General features: G+C 38.4%; 1 protein-coding gene across 35 annotated transcripts in view; it reads left to right on the top strand.

Annotated features, from left to right (window-relative positions):
• ANK2 (ankyrin 2) overlaps window positions 1–16,875 on the top strand; it is a gene marked incomplete at its 5' end in the record, with an annotated part of 358,674 nt that overhangs the window by 216,476 nt on the left and 125,323 nt on the right. For all 35 annotated transcript variants that reach the window (XM_080591203.1, XM_080591200.1, XM_080591209.1 and 32 more), the window contains 2 exons: window positions 1,088–1,186; window positions 2,508–2,606. In XM_080591203.1, the coding sequence (XP_080447329.1) occupies window positions 1,088–1,186; window positions 2,508–2,606 (198 nt within the window). The remainder of the gene's footprint in view (window positions 1–1,087; window positions 1,187–2,507; window positions 2,607–16,875) is intronic.

Raw genomic sequence — 16,875 nt, 5'->3', positions numbered from 1 at the left:
GGATGGGCAAATAAAAGACTAGAAAGCTCTGCTTGTTGATTTCATAATTTAAATATTGTGAGACAAGTGATAAAAGCTACAGAGTGCTCAACTTGCCGCAAGTGACTCAGGTACCTGAGTACCGCTTGTGATGCTTGCAATATGGAAAACAGCAGAGTGCTTGAGGGCAGTGGCAGTATCTGGTGCTGTCACCTGCCTGATGTACTGTGAAAAATAACATAGGATTGTGAAAAATAGGTTGGCAATTCTGTTACAATAGGCTGCCATTTTATATTTTCCCGTGGGTGGAATAGGGATAATAGGAAGAGGAAGATACAGTTTCCATAGCTGGAATTTATAGGAGATAAAGTATCCTATTTAATATGAGAGGGATTTGAGTGTTCATTTTATTAGCTTTTTTTTTTTTTTCCTGAAAATCCTAGTGCTCATTTCAATCATTTTCTTGTCCTTTTTGAATGAGGTTACAAATCCACAAAGTTTAGTGAAGACCTGCTCATCAGAAACCAGCAGATGTGCTAAGTCAAAGACCAGTACACCTTGCAAGCCACATATAATCCTATTTTGGTCTACTTGTGTGAGTGGTCTTCTGACTGATACCAGTTATTCCAGAGAAAAGGGGGGAGAGTCCAGGGTTCAGGACAGCTACATCAGCCTGGAAGTATCCTAATTCAATAGACACATCCCGTGTAAATTTGTCTAAGTCTAGTGATTTTTCAGTGATGATAATACCTCAGTAGGGACAGATAAAATTACAGTAAGTATAAGGTAGATATGCACTCAAATTTTGAAATAATGGGCTCCCAAGGTGTAGTGGTCCGAGGAAATGTGGAACTATAGGAGAGGAAGGAATCTCTTAGGAGAATTTGCTGGCCGAAAATATGGTTTGTTTTGATGTCTGTTGCTATGAGAAGCTTTGTCACACAGCGCCTTGGCTTAACTAGCCAAGTCCAAAACATCTGACTTATGTAGACAGTCAGCTAGCAGATGTAACAGTATTCCAGCTACTAATCTTCTTATACCAGGGTAAGGTAGGAACGTGTATCTTCAGAACTGGTGTTTGTAACTGATATGGCCCTTGTGCTTACAGAATGGACTCAATGCTCTGCACCTGGCAGCTAAAGAAGGCCATGTGGGACTGGTACAAGAATTATTGGAAAGAGGGTCGGCTGTGGATTCTGCTACTAAGGTAATTCACACACATCTGTAAGTCTATTCACAAAAAGAGTAACTCAAATACATGGGAGAAATTTAGAAAAAAATATTAAAGTACAAAATAAGATTATAGTATAAATACTTCATTGATATTTACAGTGCTGTTTCCATTATGGTCTGTGTCTGTGTTCTTGGCTGATGCTCGTCAGTTCTAATTGAAAAGGGGAAGATTACTTATACAATCTGTTTGCAGGGGAAGAATTAAAAAAAAAAAAAAGAAGTGATGCCAAATTTATTATTTCCAATGACAATTGAGTGAATATAGCTTAAAACAGTAGATTTTTTTCAAATCTGTGAAAATTGATAAGTGAATATATCGTATCCAGAGATATATGCCCAGTCTTTGCAATAAGTTACTGCCACTGTGTCCCTGTGGGATTCTTTTTTTATGATTGCTGATGTACAGGATCTCCATCAAGGTTGGCACTTGGTCATCAGCTCAAAGTGCTTCTTGCTGAACTTCTTATGTCTGTCACTGATAGAAAAACAGAAGTTCCCTCCTTCCTTCAAAAACATCTTTAAGTCACCCCGCGGTGAAGCTGCTGGTAGAACTACCAGCTTCCAGATGGAACTTTGGAGTTCTGCTTTGCTTTTATGAGCCTTAGGCACCTGGTCTTGATTGTTTAATAAAGTAATTTAAAAAGCTGGGGATGGGAGATTGGCCTGGAAAAAATACAAGACTCTTACAAAAGCAGCTGTCTACCACGCTGCTGCTGTTTTCGAGAGATGTTTTTTATTATGCACTGCGTCTCTTAACTTGAAGTTAACAACTTTCAAAAATACGCATTTTAATTTTATGCAGATTAGAGAACAGGAAAAAAAAAGGGTTTATCTTCCACTTCTAAAGGACTGATTTCTGTCACTTAAGTTAGATCCTCCTTTTGGGCCTTGTACTAGGAAATCTCATTTTACACGTGATTCACAGCTTGAATTTTAGGATTCCTAGACTCCTTTCAGCTGCATTCTACAGGGCATGATCTCTAGAGCTGAATTGAAAAAAAAACTGTTAGCCCATATTATACTTTATCTAGAAGTTTTTTCCAAACCCAAACCAAATTCTGTAATTTCACTCAAAAGTTATGTTGGGATGTAAGTGTTGAACAACCACCGAAGAAATCTTCATGGTTGCTGCTACCAGTTCTATCCCTTTGATGGTTATGGAACATCATGAAAATGTAAGGTAAAACTGTACTTAAAAAATTTAAGGCCTGCATGCTGGATATTATGAAAGAACTGCTGGTTAAAATGATTCCTAAAGAAGGTAATGTCTTTTGCTTTTTCCCTCTTTATAACAGAAAGGGAATACAGCCCTACACATTGCATCCTTAGCAGGACAAGCTGAAGTTGTCAAAGTTCTGGTTAAGGAAGGAGCCAATATTAATGCACAGTCTCAGGTATGATGCTATTTTCCTTTTTCTTCTAAAAGTTATTTGGTGGAATTTAATGGAGTAGATCTGAGGTGCTAGGTGTTGATTCCAAACTCTTTTGATGCCACACCTGACCTGGTGTTCACTGCTCAGTAAGTAAAATAAAAGTAAATAACAAAATTATGTACTCATTGTGTGATATATAAACTCACATTTTTGTTGATTGAAATCTCTTAACAATAAATTGTTTGTTTCAGAAATCCTGTAAAGTGTAGACATATTACATCATATGTTTTCCTTATATTTGTTTTGCCATAGTGAGGAGCATAAATTCTCAGACTTGATTTATAAAATTGTTTTACGTGGTTGTTTGTGGGCTAGACATTTGCAGATAACTTACTCAGGCTTCTGAACTCATTCTTTCTGGGATCAGATAGAATTTAAGTCAAAAGTTTGGAATGTACATTTGAATTTGGGAAATGCACCTTGTCCTGGTGGGCAAACTAACTGTAAAAAGAGCCTTGTTACTTCCACTGACACGAAGCTTGTCTGTTCTTCCAAAATGTACCAGAGAAGGTGGTGATGTTGCCGAGACTGACTGATGGCCAGTTCTTCTCTCTCCAGTTTGGGCAAGGCTGTAGCGGCAGCTGCTTCCCGGCTGTGATTTCAGAGCTGTAAACAACATGTGCTTGATTCGCAGTGAACAACACGCTGCAAAGTAGCTAGATGAGGGTTTGTTTTCTGAGCTAACTGTTCCCATCTCCTCGACCCTCCCAAACAGACACACTATTATCACTATGGAGCAACTGGCCCAGTTATCCTTACGCATATTTAAGATGCACGCTATTTCCTCTGTTGAGGATTAGGAACAATTTATCAAATAAATTATTTGGCTAATGTTTGTAAATTCTTCCTTCTTAACTATGGCAACTGTCTGTAGCTATAGAGAACAGGACATATGGTATAGATGAGGACTATATATGATACAGGAGCTGCCATCTTTATTCCAGCAACATCTTTCTAACTCATCTTGTCTGCTTGTGACATTCTCAGAAATAAATCATGGAGCTAACAGTGTTCCAGTTGAGTTCAAGTGCATCATTCAATGATTGCAAATACCATTTTTGCAGTAATGGTGTAAGCTATGACAAGGAGGAAAACAAGTCACACTTCAGGGGTAGATTAATTTCAAATTGAATTTTCCTAGCACTTACTGTCTATAGGCAAAATAATGACCCTTAGCTTAATCTTTCTGGGATACATGAGCAGAACAAGAGAGCGATGTGATTAAATGCTGTAGCTTGAAACTACCTTGGTTGAAAAGAAATTGTGCAAACATAGCTGGGCCTGTGTGAGATGCTTTTCTCAGTCCTGTTCTGTAGAGCATTCTCTTATCAATAGGAACACAGCCAAGCTTGTGAAAGGATTTGATTTGTAAGAGTCCATCCTAAGTCTGACCACCTTCACATCTTGCTGGCCCAGACCTGGGAACCTGCTTTTTTCTTTTTTCTGTTTGATGTCATCGTAAGATGGATGGTATAAAGTAAATGGAGGCCAAGAGATGAAGCAATAGGACTATAAAACAAACAGGTCTGTCTGTACTTTCTTGACATTTTATGACGATAGAAAGAAATTGAAAACATCTTCAAGATGCCTTCAGTCCAAGATTCTTTGACTTTTTATTCTTAATTTTGCTTTTTGCCCCAAAACTGCTGTTAAAGAGCTCTCTCAGGACAACTGTTGGTCAATTACTCTCCATCCTCTACTTACGTTAAAGATAAGAAATGCTGTAATTCCATTGCTAAAAAATTTAGGAAACTACTTTCTTAATGAACTTATTGAATGATTTCTGCATTCGTCATCCTTCTCATTGTATAAGAAGATTAACTGATATATTTAATATTAGGATTTTGAGCATAGTAAGAGAAGTAATGGTAAAAATGATACTTTCATGAAGCATCATCCCTCATAAACACTTTTCTTTATGCTTGAAAAAGAAATAAAATTTCCTAAATGTGAAAAACACATTCTGACAGAATTGGAAATTAATTTCACAGATATTATTTTATATGCTATTCTAGTTTTTAAAAACGTTTATTGTTAGCAGTGAATGTTCTGTGTAATGTGCGCAGACCTGTTAACAGGCATTTGCTACTTCAGTTACCATCCAAGTGGGATCGATTCAACAGATAACAACAGACATTTAGAAGATGGCAGTCGGCAACCTTGGCATAAACACTTGTTTTCTGCCTGCTGAAATCCGTATCTATCTGTCAGGAGTTAGTTTTCAGAATAATGGGGGAGGGATGCAATATCATGAAGATACTCCACAAAACGTTTGCAAGTGGGGACATTTTTAGATGTAAAAGAATGCGCTCCTAAGGGAAGCCCCAAATGGCAAATGTAGACTTGGCATTAATGAACAAAGATGAAGTGAAGGACTTTGATTGGTGTTTATAAAATGATTATAATTTTCAAATAAAGAGTCATAGCATTTAAAGCGAGTCATTCAGCTTTACGTAACATGGTTTTTTTTGCCTACCACTGTAAATTTATAGAGTCCTGGTAGAGCTTTACCATCTCTGGTAGTTGATGATTTTTCTCTGCCAGGAGAAGCATATGCAGAGTGGTAACGTGGGAGTTCTGGTGAAGCTCCTAGTTCAGATTCTGCAACGTCTTGCTGTGTGTCTGGATGAACACTAATGAACTAATGTTCATTACAGTGTTATAACAGTGTTCATGAACTAATGAACACTGCTGGCACCTCGGTATTTGTTGTCTAACCTTTGCACCTCAGAGCTGCTGGTGGATGATGCAGATAGCAGTAGAGGGCCTGTACAAGTATAGTGTCATCTGATGGAAGGGATTTTCCCCACTGCTGCTGCTCACTGGTTGCCTCCAGACAGAACAAATTCAAACTGCTGGGATGTATCTGCACTGGATTTGTGGCACGTTGCCTTCATTTAAAAATTCTCATTCACTTGAATTGGAGGGTGAGTCCTTAATGCAGTGTGATCCAGCTGCTGGCTTTTGGTTGTGTCCTTCTGCTACCGTTTTGCTGAGGAGATAGATTACAGCTGCTTGATTATATCTCCTTCTGTGCTTGCCACAGAGAGCCACAAGTACCCTGACAGAGCTCCCATGTAGGGGCCGTTCCATCATACAGTTTCCTGGACAAAGCACTGTCAACAGCCCAACAGTAAACAACTGCACACAGAGAAAGAGGTGAATGACCTACCTAGATGTGTCTTCTTCTTGGTAAATGTTGGATGGATGCACTTGGGTAATATCTGTTGATAGTATTCAGCATTTTGAGTAGTATTTGTGTGTCTGTCCTTTCACACGCGTGTTCCCAGGTAGCTAAAAATTGGAATACGAATGAATAGATGTTACCTATAGGATGGGTGGAAAGGATGTATGTTTTTAGTCAGGGCTCTGAGCAGACATCTAAGAATTTGGTTCTAATACTGATTTGCCAGAGACTTCCTGTGGAAGATTAAATTTAAAAGTTATTTCGCTGCCTTTATGCTCGATGAGGATAATGAATGCTGCCTTTCTACTCAAGATTGGATTTACATGCTCAAGAATCACATTCATCATAGGCAATAAATAAGTTTTAAAAAAAAAAGAAAAACAGACTTCAATGTTAATGAAGAACGGACGTTTGATTTATGATGAGAGTCAAGCGTATGTAACTACAGCTGGTTGAAAAAGATAAATATGAAGTTATATGGAAAAAGGAAAAGAGAATGCCTGAAGAGAATGTGAATACTCAAATACCATTTTTATTTTTTGTCAAGCAATATGGCATTGATAAAAAGAATAAGAGAAAAAATTAATCTTACCAGGCTTAATTAAGAAATTCTGAAATGAGCAAAAATACAAGTTAAAGGCAAATTTTAATTAAAAAAAGAGAAATTATGACTGAAATGCTCAGTTTCTCTTTCCTAGATTTTATCTCAACTCCATTTTTAAAAATAGATGCTATATTGTCACTCTCAAATCTTTTAGGAACAGTTGTTGGTATTGAGGGTGTATTACATCCTCTCCTTGGTATCTCTGTTGTTTCACACTTTATTTTTTTTAGGCCCCTGCTAAATGCCATTTGGTGGTAGTGATTTAATGCCAGTGAAGATACTCAGATTGCTTCATAACTTCCTCTTTAAGGAACTTGGTATCTGTCAAGGTCATTCCCATTTCCAGTGATGAGAATTTGCCATAGTGACAAAATTTATTCTCTGATTATAAACTGATGGATAAGTGAGCATTCTAAACACTAGTTTCTTTAGCTTGCAGTTTTCTTTTTCTTTTTACAGCTAAATTACATAAAAACACTGGCCTTTATCAAAACTTACCACAAGTGACATCTGAAATGCCACACTGATTTCCCTGTTCCTTGCAACAATGAAATAACAGAATTATCTCAGAAAAGGCTATTAAAAACGTTGCAACCACTGAGATTACAAACCCCATCTGTGCTATTTGAGGCTGTTAAACATTCAGGACTTTGATTTTATGGATTTTGTTTTTTATTAGATTACTTTGCTTTGCCCTTCAGTTTTCTGCTGGCCTTCAGAGCTGTTATTTTGTTCCTCTTCCTGTCTTTTCAGAAATCTGTTCCTTTTGAGCTAATACGTCATCACCACCTATTTTTAGAAAAGTAATTTCTATTTTGATACAAAGCCTAATTGCACAGTGATTACTAATTGAATGACTCCACTTTCACCTGTGCGCATATCATTTGAGAGCTGACATCTTCCCTGAGTACGTTTCAGACAAATGCTGAAATGAGGGCAAACCCAGAAATGGCTGAAGAAATGTAGAAGTTAGCGGTCCTTTTCAGCAGACCTTTACATAGAACTTGACCAGTGCGCAATTGTTTGGCTCAGTTAGTTGCCTTTTGCTACAAATATTTCTTAAAAAAATATATTTAATGAATGTCTGTAAGACATCCACTTGGTTGACTCTGCTCATGGTTCCGTGAGCAGATCTAGATATGCTTCGTCAACTCAGAAATCAATCTCTGCAATTTCTCTTTTTGATTTGACCATGATTTTTGGTCGTGTAGAGATCTGACCACACACATTCTCTGTTGTCCAGCCCAGTGGTCTCCTCCTTTCACAGCCAGATAATTTCTTTACCCCAAACAACCTGTTACCAGTTTTGCCTGTGCATTAGAACAGCCATCCTTCTCCATAATTCTCCTCTCAGTGAATGTCTACTTTTGCAACATACTATGAATTCTTATGTAAATTCTTGGTCTTTTTTCCAGGTGGAAGAAGTGTCACCAAACTTAGTCAGTCCAACCCTTCCCTTTGATGAGTATTTCTCTGCTAGTTTCTCTTAAAGTCAAACTGTATCTATCACGTGACTTATGTGTAGGCATCAGAGATGCCTGAGAACTGGAATATTAGTCTCCCAAGTGTGATGACGTCCCTACTGCAATAATCTTAATAACTGAGTCTACCTCTAGGCTTGTTCCCTGCAGCAATAATGCTGAGATATTCTGACCACACATATCGTGTGGAATGGATCTATCCTGACCTTCTCTGTTCCAGGCAAGGTCAAAAAGGTTAGTCTAATATGAAGAGTCGCACCTCATAATACGAAGTGATTCAACAAATGTCAAGTGATTGAGGTACAAAGAGCTGAAGAGTAAAAGGCAACAAAAGGAAATAGAATTCACTTCTATTCGGTACCTGTAAGGGAGCTATCATATCCTGCAGTCATCTAAGAAACACTTCCCATCAATTTTAAAACTTCGCACTTGACCTTAGAAGAAAGCGTGTTCCCTATTAGCTGCTAAGGTTGTGCTTTGACCGCTGCTTCATTTAGGGCCCCTGACAAAAGGAGGAGCCTACCTTTTAATCATCAGATTATTTAAAGTGACCCAGATACAGAAGGCAAGGATTAGATAAATCAGTACTCCCCCAAGCTGATCTTGTTATTTAAAAGCTCTCTGGTTTCCTTTCCTCTATATCCTTCTCTAAGCTCGTTGCAAACACATTAGCCAAGAAATATTTTGTGTTTAAATTTGTCCCCATTACCATTGCCAGTTCCCTGTTTCAAAACACAGGAGATGTAGCCATCGTGACCGCTGGAGTATTCTTATCCAGACTATTGCTTGGATTAAAGCAATCCATAGAATAGCACAAAATTTCCACCCTTAATATGCTTTCCCAAAAATGAGCGATAAGAGAGCTTGTTGAATGTCCATATTCAGTGTTACCAGTGAAGGGAGGATTTAGCTGATTGTCAGAGAAGTGATCTGCTTGTCTCTATCAGGATGCCCCAGGATTTGCTTTACCAGGGATTGCTCTCCCTGTAGTTTGTAAAGATAATCTTACCATCAGAACGGACTGTATTTTGCAGAGTATTTGGTAACCCATTATGACAAAAAACGTTAATCCCACCGACAGGGCATTCTGTTTTTTATTGGTATGTTCAGAGAGACAGATTCTTAGCTGGTGTATATCAAGGGGAGTACTTTAGTAGCAGTTCATCGTTACTAATGTAATAAAGGATCAGGTCCATTATGCCTTCCCTGGAAAAAAATAATAAGAATTGCCTTCTGGAGGATTATAAGGATTTTGAGAGACGTAAACAAAAGTAATACGTTAAGAACGATGAAGGAACAGATACAGTTATTCATCCTTCCTTATGCTAGTCCAGGTTTCAGCTGCCTGTCTCTTACAGTGATCATCACTTAATGACAACCAACAGTTATTCTTGATCGTGAGGTATGATTTCAGGCAGCCAGCGAGGTGTATTTGAGCAGTATGCCTGTGGTTGCAAGACAGCAGTGGTGCTTACAGATTTGCAGGGAATTACAGGATAACAGAGAGTAAACATAAGATAATGATTGTTGGTATCAGACTATTAATGTGGGACTTTCTCATTTCCCTAACAATTCATATTGTTAAAGGAAAAACAACCCTAGGAGGGTGCCCAGTTTATGATGTCACCCAGAGCAGAAGGAGCGTGGTGATCTAGAAACGCAGGACTGGTTGGCTTTCAATAGCTGCTCTGAGGATCAGGAGCTCTTGAAGAACAAGGAGGGTACTGAGCCAGTTTGATATGCGTCTGTGGGGATCCCAGTTGCAGCCCCAAAACAACTGAACTTGTCAGGGTTAGGTTTACAGTTTAAAATAGGCCAAGGGCGATCCCCAACTATTACAGAGAGGTTTAGTAGAGATCTTAGAAGAATCTCAGAACCACACTTGAGACTTTGTCTCCAAATTCACTGAATTGATCGAATAATTATCAGGTGTACAATAGCACAGTATTTAGCCTTTGGTTGAATGAATGCCTATAGAACAATGCTAATATGTATGGGATCATAGATTAAAGTAGGGTGGAAGTCACTTTGGAGACCTTCTGGTCCAACCCTTCCCCTGTCGACCCGGGCCGAAAGCATGGCCAGATTTGAAGTTACACCCAAGGACGAGGTTAGCTGGGTTTGTTTAGGACTGTGCCCTGTCCATTTTTTGGTATCTACAAGGACAGATTCCTCACCCTCTCTGCACAACCTGTTCCAGTGCTTGACCACCCACCCTGTGAGGAATTGTTTCTTTTTATCTGTTTGAATCTTTTCTTGCTTCATCTTGGATCTTTTGCCTCTCATCCTTTCACAAAACCCCAGTTCTCTCCATGTCCTCTCATGTCTCAGGCTTCAACCCCTTTACCTACCTCGGTGGCCCCCCACTGTATTTGTTCCAATTTGTCCATGTTTTCCTTGTTCTGATAAGCCCCCAAATGGACATAGTTGCCCAGATGCAGTTTTACAAATGCTTGATAAAGTAGAGTACGTTCTTCCCTCAACCAGCTGCTATATACTGACAGCCTGTTCAGTATTAGTGAGAGGATTTAATATTTATAAGGTCAATATAAGGCAGTCCAGGCCCTTCCTGTATCATATGATGATACCCTTTATCTTTGTATTGTAGCTGGAGTGGTGGTGTTTTTGAGGCAACTTCTTCTTCTAGAAGAGGCAGGAAAATTAATCTCTCCTATTCTACTTACCTGTATCGGGGTCCTTCTCAGGAGGAACACCATAAGGGGGTGATGTGATATCAACATTTTTGCTATATCATAATGCGGATTTCATCTCTTTTATCTTCAACCTGCTTGAATAGAAATCACAGCATCAGACTTTACTTGGATCACATTTTCAAGATTTTTTAAACAGACATAAGAAATAGCAATGTAATGTAAAGTAAATAATATAAATAAGTAAATAATATAACTAAGTAAAAATGCACATTCTCATGTAATAATGTCCTCCTTCCAGAAGTCAAAATCTGCATTGTGTGTATAGCAAATGGAGATTCTTGTACATCTATATGCACATTACAGATGTGCAGTTTGACCAGTTTTGTATTTCTGGAATGAGTGCTATTGTCCACTACTGTCACTACAGCTAACTAGATGAATAGCCTGCCATAATGTATGACATGTAAAAACGTAGCTCGTCTCTAGGAAAAAAAAAAGGTTTACTTAAATATCATAATTTCTACCTTGTACTTTGATGGTCTTTAACTAGTAGATTCCACTGATCCAAAGGGAGGTGGTATAAGATCTTGTAATACATGTTTCTCAGCCAACAGTCTGAAAACAAACTGAAAAGATTTACAACATCTCTTAATCTATTTTTGTAATTTGCAATCTATTTAGTTTAAGCTCCATAAAAGAAACTAGTACCAGTGGTGCAGGTCAGAACTTAAGACTTTCATTTAAACAAATAGTGTTTTTTTCCAACAAATGATATGATGGAGAGGTGTCCTGTAAGATTTGTTCTTCAAATACACAAACCTCAGGAGCCTGTATAAACCAGCATATTAGCTGGAAAGGTAAGGGTTTACCAGACCGACATGCCACATTTCACCCAACTGTAATGATGCAATCTGAGAAAATAAAGAACAGGAACTTGATTTGTTATCCCCTTATATTTGTGAGAGTGTTAGATATAACTGAGTCAAAACCCAATAAGTACAAACATTTTATTTATGATTTTAGTGTGATATTGTCATCCTTTCAGCCCATAACCATATACATAAAATATGTCTGTATATGTATGTTTCCAGAATTGCTTTCACTTTACCACAGATAGAAGGCAAACCGCAAATGCTGTTTTGGATGACTGCCCAGAATTCAAATGCAAGACTTCACCCTAGCTAAGCTGGTCCCTAACCCATGCCCAGTATCAAGGTTATGTTTCCTGGTGCATGACTAATCTATTTTCTTCCCATTATTCCCCATCAGCCCAATTCCTATTACAGGCTTCCTCTTCGTAAAAATGATACTTTCAAGGCACAGAACATCTTGATTTCTGCCTGGCTGTGTTTCAGACTGTTGTTACTTTCCTGTTCCTGATGGGAAAATCGTGATATTTGAAGCTCTAAAATAGAATGCTTGTGCTCTTTAAGTTTGTCACATAAGCTAGAAAGTGGCTTACAGTAAAATGCACTTCCCAGGAGAGGGCTTCTTGGAACTGCAAGGCAACAGGTGGCAGATGTATTAGTATTGCCTGAACCTGCACCGCAGCTGGGGGTCTGCATGATCTCTCACAAACCAACTCGGTGAGCACCATGAACCCAGACCTTTTTTATTCATGGGCTTTATAGTTATCTCATTGCTGTAGGCATAGAGTGGAAAACACTATTTATATTACTAGAGAATGTGAGACAGCTGAAGAGGTGCTATTTTTTTCTACATATCCTTCTGTGTCACTGCAGATCCTGTATTTTTTAATTAGTACAAATTAGTTTTATGGTCTGTCATCTCAAGCAGATAGATGGTCTGTCATTATTTCTTTTGTTTAACTGCTTGGCCCCAGAATGCAGAATCACCAGCCTCTCTAAGTCCAGTAATTCCAGCCTTTCTCCTCAGTGCTTTTCTCAGCTTTAATTTTTACAGTTTGTGAGACCGTAGTGGCCTCTGAATCTGCTGTGTGTATTGAATGCAAGGATTGTTACCAAAATGATGAGTTAACACTTGTTAGGGAGTTAGTCTACAGTAGGTCAGAATCCAGTGGCCTTCTGTGCCCTTACAGATGTGCCACTTTACACTGAATAGTTCTATGACTGCAAATGCTTACATCTAATCTGTGCATCACCCTGTTTACTAGCACTTACCAGCTTTGTTAAGGAAGTTTTTTGTTTATGAAGGAAAAGATACCCCTAGAAACTGAATGTATACTAATGTGCTGTGTCCTGCTCATTTTGAAACGCTGACTCTGTCCGAAAACAAAAGGTACTTTCATCAATAACATATCCACAGTATTTAATTTAGCTAGTTGCTGATGTATCCAAAAGATGCTTTTACTGGCTGTCTCTCTTGTAAGGTGGATTCAGGACAAAACAAAAATTCCCTCCATGAAGTAGACACCAGTCACAGCAGTGCAGTTAGAAGGTACAGGAGGACAAGAGGTGAACAGAGCACATGTTCCTTCTGAATCTGTCGGGTTTGAACCACATGTGAAGCTGAAACAAATTACTTCTCTCAGGACAAGGAAAGAACCTTGAATTGAATTATGCTTCTCAAAGGCGTAATCTGTTTTCTCACTGGTAGTGGTTCAGTGCTTCTCCGTATGGTGGGAGTAGAATCAAACTCAATGCTAGGAGACTTGAGGAGAATAAACAGACAAATATCAAACTGTCATCTGAGTCGTGCAACGGGACATTTTACACAAACAGATCTTATGATAAAGTATTTAGAGGTAAAAGCAAGCAATGCTCAGGTAGTACGAGTCACACATCAGTAATATTGATCTGAAGGCTTGGTAGGTGCTACAGGCTTACTGGAGAAAAAAAGTGATGTAGTTTTCTAGGAGTTTTAGATATTTTCAACCTGTGAAAGCCTGCTGAAATATCTCAGTCTAAGTATAGTTGCTTACTATGAGAAAATCATTCTGAAAGTTTTTAATGGATATATAATTATACCGTTAGTATTTAGAGTTACTGCCATATCACACTTCTGGATTCTGATGTAAGCTAACAAAAAAAACCAGCCTGTTAAAAGTTAAAGTAGTTACCTTGATCTATCCTTAATTCACCCTTTTAGGCAGAGAATCTCTCCTGCTAAGATAAAATCCTCTTATGGAGCGTGTATTTTTAGACGGGCTGGAAATAATGCTCTGGCCATAATGCACAACAAAGTTCTCACAATTCCAATATTGTTGATTCTTTCATGAAGGTTTTTGCTACCAATTTCTTGGTATTATTCAAGGTGTGTATACCAAATTCAGTTTGCAGTGTTGCATTTATTTGTAACTCACATATTTTGTGGATTAAAATTAATTAATTGCTTGAATTGTTAGAGGATTTTTGACTGAATCACAGAATGGCTGAGGTTGGAAGAGGATTCATGTGGTCCAGACCACCGGCTCGAGCAGGGCTACGTAGAGTAGGCTGTCCAGGACCATGTCCAGGAGGCTTTTAGAAAAAAAAAAAAGTTTCCTGATGGTCAGAGAGGACCTCCTGTGTTCCAGTTTGTGCCCATTGCCTCTTGTCCTTTTCCTTGTTTCTTGTCCTTTCATATGCATAACATTGTCCTACTTGAGAAGGGAGAATAGCCTTTGCTGGAGTGGTTATTTCCTCTCCCATAGATATTATTGGAGACAGAGAGAGAGAAACAGCTAGTGAAGGTGGAGTTACCTTCTTCTAACTGCTAAGGTGGGATGTAGATGTCACTTGTTTAGTCTAATGTCTGTGGAAGAATGAGGAAACAAGGGGGATGAGTTGTATGCCACTGAATAAAGATTTAAGTCAAGGTCTTGCCATTTTTGTTTAAGTTAAGCAATATTCTGAAGAGTAGAAAAATCCTGTAAGTTACTGAAATTTAAAGACTCGAGCAATGATCGCGATCTTACTGCGTAAAATGCTATGACCATTAATCAGAACATTTCATTATCTGGGTGTGCTGTTTCATGAGTAATCTAAGCTTGTCTCACCCTTGTCTCATTCTTATCTCATCCTTTGTGCCACTATCTGTTTCTTTGTGGTACTGGCTAAGAGTGGAAAGAGAAGGAGGCACAGGAAGAAAGGTAGAATGAATTTCGCAAAGGCTTCTCTCAGGTTAGTTCAAATGCCAGGCCCTGTGAAGGAAACTCTAGAGTAACCCAGAGGAAACTGAGCTTTTACATGTGCAGTATGTTGTGCACAGGATCTTTTCTAAACGTTGCTTGAGAAGTACGCTTGCAGAATTGTAGTAAAAGTTACAAGAAAATGCCTAACTACTTCGGTTTTAATTTGTGACCTTGATTTTCATTTCATTGATGTGAAGCAAAATTGGGGGAAATAAGATAACGAAAACCTCAACGAAAAGCCCACGTGGTAAGATGGAGAGGCAGAGGAGGCAACTTGTCTGGGTGGGGCAATCTGCTGTGTTGGCCCTCTGCTTAGTAATTACATCTTGAAGAGTAAGTAGGAATGAGCATTTTACTGTGTGTAAATAATTGCGTTAGATGTCAGCTGTCTTGTCTTCCTCAGTAACTTTGGTGATCTTCTAATACAGTTCTTAAACAGTTCTTGGAGGCTTTTGAGGTAAAATAGGTATGTTCATTTGGGTTTATATTAGCTATTACATCACAAGACATGTTGCTAACTCTCGTATCATCTTAAAAAAGTCAAACTAGGGGAAGAAAATTTACCTGTTTTCTTTATTTTCCTCATTAGCATGCATATAGATATATATGGATATATATATATATATGCCATATGATATATATATATATATTATATAGACACTAAAGGCTACATCTTCATGGACAAGCATAGGTAGGCTAGTCATTCAAAAGGACTGGCTACTAAACACGATTTGGAAGATGTGTACTCCTGATCATTTGGTACTGCCCACAAAGGATGAGATTCCTTGAAAGCCTGCCCTAAAATACAGCTAAGCCAGGCTATGGAACTGTTTGTGTGATTTTCTAAATGCTCTAATAATCTCTCTGCTTCTTCAGACTATGTTCTTCATTAGGGCTTGGGCAAAATTTAACGATACAAATTCTGAGTCATATAAAGACTCGCCAATTTGCATTAATAGCTTGGAGAATCATTGAGAGCTACTCATTTTCTCAAATTAGCAAGTAAATCAGTGAATGTAGTAGAAAGAATGGAGTATGGAATATACTCTACTTATTTAGCATTAATTTTTCATAATAACTTTATATTATGGCAGTAAACATCTTGCAGTATATATTTTTGAGGATAATGAAATCTGAGTACTCTATCCTCACTACAAATACTCTGATGAAATCATTGTTTGAAAGTGAATGTTATATATCATTACAAAATTAATTTCTATTTTTCAGATGATGTACCAAATCTAAACATAGAGTCACAGTATAAGTACACAGCCGGGCTTTCAGAAATACCAAAAGAAAGTGCATTTCTCCTTTTCCCTGTCACATTTATCTGCTACAGTCAGTATTTTTACATCAATTCTAGAATGTGTTCATACAACATGGAATTATAAACTGAAGAAATATTTATTGAAATAAGGATATTTTTTTCCCCTTCAAGGCCCAGTAAACCCTCTATGTCTCTTTTCATATACTAAAACAAGAAGGGAGAGGTCAGTCTCTTCTGCAATACGTCCATGGAGCATCATTAACTGGAATGCTTTGGATTCAGTAGAAAATTTTGGGTAATGAAACAAGTCTAGGGAAAATGTATTTTTTTTTTTTCAATTTGCAGAGGTTTGAGCTCTAGAGCTTTGAGCTATCTCAAAAGCAGAACAGAGCACCCAAGTACCGTTATATAGCTCTTTGAAGCTAAAAGATGAGAAACTGGGAAGGGGATTTTAGATGCAAGAAGTAAATAGAATGGAGGAAAGGATATGCTTCTGTTGTTTCGGGCATTTCCATTTAACTGCAGGACTGGCTGACAAAGAAACTTGCTGTGTAGCAGACAGACAGACAGACAGACGCATCGTAGCCTGTCAGAGATGGGAGGAGATGTGGAAGTCCTGGGGTCCAGAAGACAAGTGAGAAGGAAGAGCTCCAGCATGTCTAACAGGCAATCCCACTGGGCAGAGCTGTGCCAAGGAGAGTGGTAAAACTGGGAATCTCTTAAAATAGAAGTCTCTGGCCAAGAGCCAGAAGCGTTGAGGTCAGGAACACTGCAATTAGAATCTCTGAAACCAGTTCTTCACTGAGAAAGCAAACTTCACCCTGCCAGCGGAAAAAAATGGGCTTGACCTTGCCAGGGGAAGCTTCTCAGTATGTCTGGTATAGTTAGTTTTGCAAATAAACCTCAGCAGCTCTAGCAATTTCCAAAATAAGCCAGCTTTTAAG

Source organism: Anser brachyrhynchus (genome assembly GCF_964034855.1).
Source record: "Anser brachyrhynchus genome assembly, chromosome: 4".
NCBI classification, from domain to species: domain Eukaryota; kingdom Metazoa; phylum Chordata; class Aves; order Anseriformes; family Anatidae; genus Anser; species Anser brachyrhynchus.
The sequence above is the reverse complement of the archived record's forward strand: the minus strand, read 5'-3'. Positions and strand labels throughout refer to the sequence as shown.